This window comes from Apis dorsata, unplaced genomic scaffold (assembly GCF_000469605.1).
Source record: "Apis dorsata unplaced genomic scaffold, Apis dorsata 1.3 scaffold_429, whole genome shotgun sequence".
In the NCBI taxonomy this organism is placed as follows: domain Eukaryota; kingdom Metazoa; phylum Arthropoda; class Insecta; order Hymenoptera; family Apidae; genus Apis; species Apis dorsata.
This window is the reverse complement of record NW_006263682.1, coordinates 646,217-655,453: the sequence shown is the minus strand read 5'-3', so window position 1 is coordinate 655,453 and position 9,237 is coordinate 646,217. Positions and strand designations below refer to the sequence as shown.

Below are 9,237 nucleotides of genomic sequence, written 5' to 3'. Positions count from 1 at the left end.
TTGGGTAACAAATTAAATTTTTTTAATTTAAGATATATACGAAATATGCCATTCATTCGTTATTTGACATTTATCATTTGTTATTTGAAATTTATTATTTGACGTTTATCGTTAATTTTTATGAATCCAAATAATATTTTATATTAAGTTATATATATTTTAAAAATTATATTTTAAAAATTNGAAATTTTTATAACAATTATTTGTATATTATTATATACATTGTATATAAGACACAATTGTTTATTTAAATTTTAAGAAAGTTGATAATAAATTAATCAAAATTTTATATTATATTATATTAAATATTAAATATATTAAATATTAAAAAAATTTATTCAAGAAATCAAAATAACATATTAATGATAAATATAAAAAAATTTTTAATATCTAAAAAAAGATAAAAATTATAATTAATACATAAATTATTTGATAAAAATAATTAACTTAATAATATTTTATTTCAGATTATAACTAATTTGAGTAAACTTAATAATTTACTACTTATATTAAAATAATAATAAGTAATAATGCATTGTGTACCAAAAATTTTAATATATATTTATATTTTGTCATATAACACATTTGCACAAAATATCTTGTATGAAGAATTATATCAACATTGTCCACAACATTGGATAAAATTTCAAGAATCATGTTATCGTTTTATAAAAAGTCCTATTAAGGAAAGACAAGATGCTAAAAGAAATTGTGAAGCCTATCAAAGTGATCTTATTACAATTAATTCTTTGGAAGAACATGGATTCATATTATATCAATTATTATGGCAAGATCCACAACATCGTAAATGGTATACTGGTATCATAAATCAAAATGGAAATTGGATAAATGAAGGTGATAATACTCAATTAGTAAATATGGATAATGCATTTTTACCTGAACCATTTGATTCATTTGATAAAGATTATTTAATATATTCTTATAATAATAATTTACAACGTTGGGGATTAGAAAAAGTAACTGGTAAAGAAAAACTATTATATATTTGTGAAGCACCAATTTCTAATTTATATAACTTAATAGATGATGATCGTACTTATCAATATGGTATTGAAATTGATAATCCTAATGAAATACCCAGAGGACCATATTTTATTAAGCAACCTACAGATAAAGTATTTGATATGTCAACAAGAAAAATAAGTAATGATGTTTCATTGAGTTGTTTAGCAGGTGGTTATCCTACACCAACATATGAATGGTTTAAAGAAGATTATGAAAATGATAAATTAATTGCAACAAAAATAGATCCATTAAATAATGTTAGATATACAGTTAGTGGTGGTACTTTAATTATTTATGAACCTGATCAAGTAAGTATCTTAAATGTATCTTAAATTTTATAAGTATTTTAAAAGTATCTTAAATTTTAATAATTTAAATTTTATAAAACTTATGCAAAATAAAAGAAAATTTTATTTAATTATAATATAAATTAATTATTTTTAGACAGAAGATAGAGGTTCATATCATTGTAAAGCAACAAATAAATTTGGTACAATCATATCTGAAAGTGTAGAATTGTCTTTTGGATATATTTTAGAATTTAATTTAAAGCGTTCAGAAGAACGCGGAGATCAAAATTGGGGTAAAGCTGTATATTGTGATCCACCACAACATTATCCTGGAGTAAAATATTATTGGGCACGTGATTATTTTCCTAATTTTGTGGAAGAAGATAAACGTGTTTTTGTTTCCAATGATGGTGCACTTTATTTTTCTGCATTAGAAATGATTGATCGTGGCAATTATTCTTGTAATGTTCAAAGTGTTGCTTCTGATACTGGTCGTAATGGACCATTTTTTCCTTTAAGAGTTGATCCACATTGTAATTATCTTTTTCTTCTGTATATAAATTATTCTTCAATCTTTGCATCAATTATTTAATATTTTTTTTATGTTTCAGCTTCTTTTCAGCAATTAAAATTCCCTAATAATTTTCCAAAAGCATTTCCAGAAGCTCCAATTGCAGAAGAGGAAGTTAGACTTGAATGCATTGCATTTGGATAGTAAGTTCAATTTTTTTTTTAAACTTGATTTATAATTAATAATTTTATAAATATATGTATAAAAATTTATATCAAAATAATATATGATTTTATTATATAATATATTTTTTAATTTAATAGTCCTGTTCCATCATACAATTGGACAAGAAGAGGTGCACCACTACCACGTGGAGCTTACACAACTAGTTATAATCGAGTATTAATAATTCCTAAAATACATGTTGATGATCAAGGAGAATATATTTGTAGAGTTTATAATGATAGATTATCAATTGAAAATTTTGTAACGCTAACTATACAGGCAGCTCCGAATTTTACAATTCCATTAGTAGATAAACATATGGATAATAGAGGAGAGTTAACTTGGACTTGTGAAGCATTTGGAATACCAGATGTAACTTATAATTGGTTTAGAAATGGTGAAATATTAAACATGGAAACGCTTTCTTCTGAAGATAAAGATCGATATTCCATACAAGACAATGTTTTAAGTATAAAAAATTTGGATCCAGAACGAGACCAAGCAATGTATCAATGTCGTGCAAAAAATCAATTAAAAACAAGATATTCATCTGCACAACTTCGAATTTTATGTAATTATTTAAATATTTAATAAAATTAGTTTAATATAAGTATAGTTAAGTTAGAATTTCGAAAAATATTAAAAAATAAATATACTATAAATATACAAAATTTATCAATACATATACACATATATATATATATATTTATAAATGATTTTGATTGTTTTTTAAATAACAGCATTAAAACCATCTTTTAAAAAAAGACCTATGGAACCTGAAACTTATGCAGCAGAAAAAGGTAATATTACAATTATTTGCAATCCTGAAGCTGCACCTAGACCGAAATTTGTTTGGAAAAAAGATGGAAATGTGATTGGTTCTGGCGGTAGACGAAGAATTTTAGAAACTGGTAATCTGATAATCAGTCCTGTATCAAGAGATGACGAAGGCACATATATTTGCACTGCAACTAATCAGTATGGAAATGATGAAACTCGGGGACGGCTAATAGTATTACGTAAGCCAATATATTTTACTTTATATCATTATCATTTTATAATACTATATATATATATTTAAGATATTAATTTTAATTAAAGGTGGTCCACAATTTATGGAAAAATTACCACAACAAATTACTACAGCAGTTATGCAAAATCAAACATTGCGTTGTACGGGAGAAATAGATGAAATGCTAGATGTAGCTTATATTTGGAAACATAATGGTTTACGTATTCGAGATGAAGATTTAATAAATAATCCTAGGCTGAATATTAATGGAGAAGAACTTAATATAATAAATGCTACATTTGCAGAAGCAGGAGAATATGAATGTATAATTAAAAGTGCAGTAAGTGAAATTTCTAGTAAAACAATAGTTACAATAGAAGGACCACCAGGACCACCTGGTGGTGTACAAGTTAAAAATATTGTAAAAACTTCTACAACTTTACGTTGGACTGATGGTGCTTTCAATGGAAAACCTATTACTATGTATAGCATAAGTGCGAGAACAAATTGGAATCATACATGGTTTATTATCATAGAGAGTATGTATAATATAATTATTTATAATTTTATAATTTTATAAATCTTTTTTAATAAAAATTATTTATACAAATATTATTTCAGACATAACTGCTATTGAAGTAGATAGATATAATGGTAGAAAGGAGGCTTATTTGGAGAATGTTTTAAATCCTTATACTACATACGAGTTTCGAGTATCTGCTTTTAATGAATTAGGATATAGCTTACCATCATCACCTTCCCCACAATATAGTACTTCACCAGATAAACCAATGAAAGTTCCATTTAATATAGGTGGAGGAGGAGGAAAAATTGGTGATCTTACAATAACATGGAATCCTTTACCACCATCTGAACAAAATGGTCCTGGAATCTACTATAAAGTTTTTTGGCGTCGAAAATATCACGAAACTGAATTTCAATCATTGTCTTTAAAGAATTATGGTAATATTGGAAGAAGTGTTGTTCCAATACAACAACAATATTATTATACAGAATATGAAGTTAAAGTTCAAGCAGTTAATGCATTAGGTTCTGGACCAATTTCTAATGCAGTTACAATATTTAGTGCTGAAGATATGCCTCAAGTAGCTCCTCAACAAGTTGTTGCACAAAGTTATAATAGCACTAGTTTGAAAGTTAGTTGGAAACCAATTGAAGAGACGCGTGAAAAAATACGGGGCAAATTGATAGGTCATAGAATAAAATATTGGAAAGAAAATAATAGAGAAGAAAATGCAGTATATTATTTATCTCGAACAAGAAGACCTTGGGCTCTTGTAGTTGGTTTACAGCCTGATACTTATTATTATGTTAAAGTAATGGCATATAATTCTGCTGGAGAAGGCCCTGAAAGTGAAAGATATTTAGAAAGAACTTATCGTAAAGCACCACAAAAACCACCATCTTCTGTCAATGTATATGGAGTAAATCCTTCAACAGTTCGAGTTGTTTGGCGTTATGTACAACCAAGTTTAGAAGAAGAACCATTAATAGGTTATAAAATACGTGTTTGGGAGTTAGATCAAGATATGAGTACTGCAAATGATACTATTATACCAGGTGGCTCAAAATTAGAAGCTGATATTACAAATCTTAGTCCTGGAAAAGCATACCATTTACGTGTACTTGCATTTAGTAAAGGAGGAGATGGACGTATGTCAAGTCCAACTCATACATTCCAAATGGGTGATGCAGCTGCTTTTAGAAGTAGTGCTTCTAATAAGATTTTGAATGCTGCTTTAGGCATATCATTGTTATTATTATTAAAAATTTATGAATATATATAATATGACTATACTTTTTATACAATACAGATTCACTAAGTAATTATAACAGATTAAAAATATATATAATTATATTAAATATTTTTATGAAAATCTAAATAAATTAATACGCGATTATTAATTTATCAAATAATATTTAAAGTGAATTATAATGCTATTATTAATTCAATTTTTTTGCAATGAAATCTAATTTTCAATAATATAAATAATATTAACATTGCAACATTTTTAAAAGAATAACACTATATTAAAATTACAATTGATTATTGTGAAATTAAATATTGTTCAATGCAATATTTTATGTTAAATAAGTAGATAATAATTATCAATTATGATATTAATATAATATTAATATGAATGAATGTAAAATATCAATAATTTTTTAAATTTTTATATTTTTTATAAATATAGAAAAAATATTTTCCAATTATAATTCATTTGAAAATATTAAGAAATTTAGTATTTAAATATAACATAAATTTTTATATAGATTAACATTATTTTATAAATTAATTAGAAATTATAAAAAAAAGATTTTTGTAATTAAACATTTTTATACAATATCTATCCGTCCATAAATATCCAAATAATGAAATGTAAATAATAATTATCATATATAATATTTTTTAATGTTATATTCTTGTGTAGACAATAATAAAAAACTTAATTTTCAATACTTTATATATAAAAATTTGTTATTCAATTATATAAAAAAATAATAAGTTTATGTAATTATATCTTTATTGATGTAAGAATATCTAGTTTGTGAGAACAGAATAGATAATTTTTTATATTCACATATTAATAATAAATATCTTGTACATTTTTTTACAAGAAAAGATGATTTATTTTTCTTTTATCAAATTTCCTATAATTGAAAATATATATATAATTGTACATAAAATATATATTTTATAGTTAAAGTATAGTATAATTTTATATAATTAAAATATAAAACAATATACATACAATAAAAATAAAATTTGAAAAAAAAAGATAAAATTATGAAAAATATAAAGTTATTAATTAAACTAATTTGATTTTTCATTATTAAATTATTATATATTAGAAAATGACAAAAAATTTACATATATAAATATAATTTAAATATAATATTAAATTAAAATATAATTTAAATTATATATGAAATTAGTTTAATTATTATATATTATATATTATATAATCAGTATTATTAGAGATAATAATTTACTATTATGTTTGTATAGTACTTTCATATATATATAGTTACATAAATTTAGTTTAGTGTAGAGGTTACGAAAGATAATAGTTATATGTTAAGATAATGTAGTTTAAATTCATATAGTATAATTCTAGAAACAGATGATTATTTTAAAAGTACAAATGATAATTTACTATGTGAAAAATATATGTATTCTATAGAAATAAATCTTATCTTAAATTAATGTCAATGACTGTGAGTTGTGAATAATTTTCAGAATTTAACAGAAAAATATTTTTCATTGTTATTTTGTAAAGTTTTACTTTTAAAATTAAATATGTTGCGATTTGCAAGCCGAAAATTACGTTCAACTCAAGTGTTTAATAAAACTTTAAAATTGAGTACTAAACAAACAAGAAATTTAAATCTACTTGAATATCAGAGTAAAGAACTTTTAAGAGATTGTGGAGTTTCTGTACAAAATTTTGCTATTGTAGATGATTTAAATAAAGCAAATTCTGCTTTACAAAATTTACGTTAGTATTTTTTTTAATTTTTTGCATTTAATTAATTTATCATTTATTTAACATTAATAAATTATAAGAAATATAAAATTGATTATTTATATGTTTTTTATATGTTTTTTAGTTTAAAGTTTTTAAAATTGTATTATTATTTCATATTGTATAAATGTATATTAATATTGTGAACATTTATTTTGTAAAAATTATTTATACTACTAATACTAATTTTATTTATTTTTATAGATGCAAATGAATATGTCATAAAAGCTCAAGTATTAGCTGGTGGTCGTGGAAAAGGATGGTTTGATAATGGTTTCAAAGGAGGTGTACATCTTACAAAGGAGTAAATATAGATATTATAATATCTAACATAACAATATGTTATTTATATATATATGTATATGTTTATAATTTTGTATTTTAATGTTAAATATTTTTTTATAGCCGTAAAGCCGTTATAGATGTTGTGAAAAATATGTTGGGTCATCGTCTTTTTACAAAACAGACTTCAGAAGATGGTATATTAGTACAAAAGATTATGATAGCAGAGTCTGTAAATATTGCACGTGAAACATATATTTGTATTCTTATGGATAGACAACATAATGGTCCTGTATTAATAGCTTCACCAGCAGGTGGTATGGATATTGAAACAGTTGCTAAAAAAAATCCAGAATTAATAAAAACAATACCTCTTGATATATATTATGGAATTGACGATGAAATCGCTAAAGATGTTAGCATATTTCTTGGTTTTATGGATCCAACAGTACAACAGAAGGCAATATATGAATTAAAAAATTTGTGGAAACTATTTGTAGATATTGATGCCTTACAAGTTGAAATTAATCCATTGGTTGAAACTACAGATAACCAAGTTATAGCAGTAGATGCAAAAATATCATTTGATGATAATGCTCAATTTAGACAACAAGATTTATTTGCTTTAGAGGATAATGATACAAAAGATCCTAGAGAAGCAGATGCATTGCGGTTCGATTTGAATTATATTGGTATGAATGGCAATATAGGATGTTTAGGTATGCTTATATATATATTTATATATATAATTTATATATATAAAATGTTAATAATACTTATAATAAGAAAGGAATGATAATTTTATATTATTTAATTTATAATCTTTAAAAATTTATATAAATGAATTTATATAATGAACAAAAAATTATTGTTGACTTTATATAACTAATATAGAATTCAAAATTATATTTAGTCAATGGTGCTGGTTTAGCTATGGCTACTATGGATATAATTAAATTGAATGGTGGATCACCAGCAAATTTTTTGGATGTGGGTGGAAGTGTTAAAGAAGATCAAGTTTATCAAGCATTTAGAATTCTTACTGAAGGTATGTACTCTAATAAAAATTGAGATTGTTTTTTCTTAATATATTTATTCTTTATATTATATTTTTGTATAATTCAATATTTTTATTTTAATAAAAATTATTAGAGCAAAGATAAGTTAAAAATATAGAATAAAATTTTTTTATTTTTTAAAAATTTATTAAATTCCGACCGCTAATTTTTTTATTTTTCCTATATTATTATCTATATTGTGACAAAATATTTAAAAAAATTCTGTTTAAATTGATAAAAGTATATAGGTTCATTAATAATACTATTAAATATTATCTCCTTAAATATACATTTTTTTGTATATAAAAATAATTTTGAATATTTTGTTTGATATCTCTAGATCCAAAAGTAAAAGTTATTCTTGTAAATGTATTTGGAGGTATTGTAAATTGTGCTACAATAGCAAAAGGGATTATTGCAGCATCTCATAATTTACAACTCAAAATTCCACTTGTCATTAGACTAGAAGGTAATTATTTTTTTGTTATTTATTTTATAATTTTGTTTTAATAATTATATAGAATATTATTTATTTATTTATTTATTATTTATTTATTTATTTATTTATTATTTATTTATTTATTTTTTGTTATATTTTTTATAGTTTAAAAATTAAATATTATTATTATTATTATTATTATTATTATGTAATTTAATAACAATTCCTTTGTTGTTTTTAAAATAGGTACTAATGTAACAGAAGCAAAGAAACTTCTTGCAGAGAGTAATTTATCAATTATAACAGCTAATGATTTAGATGAAGCTGCAAAAAAAGCAGTTACTTTTGTGAAAACATAAGTTTATCAAGTTTCTTCTGAATTGAGTTTTTTAAGACTGGGAAACTTTGATTTAAAAATATTTATAGATGATATTAAAATATTTCAAAGATTAATTTTTTTTTACTTCGTTTTAATATTGTTTATTTTAGTTTATTATTTATAGATTATTTGTTAATTATCTTTTGGTTGTATCTTTTTTTATATGCTTGCAAAATGATAATCCATATATGAAATTCATTGTATGAATGAATTAATTAAATATTTTGTTAATATTAGTAAACATTATTTTCTCCTTATATTCCAATATATATTATATTCCATTCTTTTACGTTTTCATAAATAAATAGTCTGATATAGATATTATTAATTGTATGCTTTTTTTATATTTTATAAATAAACAAATGGAATATCTTTATATATTATAATTACTTAAGGAATAAAATATGGATAACAGAAATGGAATTAGAAAGAAAAGGGATAATAAGAGAAACAGATAGATTGGTATA

At 22.6% G+C, this 9,237-nt stretch overlaps 1 protein-coding gene across 1 annotated transcript in view; it reads left to right on the top strand.

The window, feature by feature from the left end:
- The window catches only part of LOC102675605 (contactin), a 10,297-nt gene extending 1,281 nt beyond the window's left edge, over positions 1–9,016 (top strand). The window contains exons 2-14 of the mRNA XM_006619648.2: positions 468–1,334; positions 1,471–1,849; positions 1,928–2,030; positions 2,151–2,623; positions 2,793–3,071; positions 3,154–3,603; positions 3,686–4,851; positions 6,387–6,585; positions 6,817–6,916; positions 7,018–7,613; positions 7,808–7,942; positions 8,293–8,421; positions 8,638–9,016. Of these exons, the coding sequence (XP_006619711.1) occupies positions 531–1,334; positions 1,471–1,849; positions 1,928–2,030; positions 2,151–2,623; positions 2,793–3,071; positions 3,154–3,603; positions 3,686–4,851; positions 6,387–6,585; positions 6,817–6,916; positions 7,018–7,613; positions 7,808–7,942; positions 8,293–8,421; positions 8,638–8,750 (4,926 nt within the window). The 5' untranslated portion in view covers positions 468–530 and the 3' untranslated portion in view covers positions 8,751–9,016. The remainder of the gene's footprint in view (positions 1–467; positions 1,335–1,470; positions 1,850–1,927; positions 2,031–2,150; positions 2,624–2,792; positions 3,072–3,153; positions 3,604–3,685; positions 4,852–6,386; positions 6,586–6,816; positions 6,917–7,017; positions 7,614–7,807; positions 7,943–8,292; positions 8,422–8,637) is intronic.
- Positions 9,017–9,237: the final 221 nt, after the last annotated feature.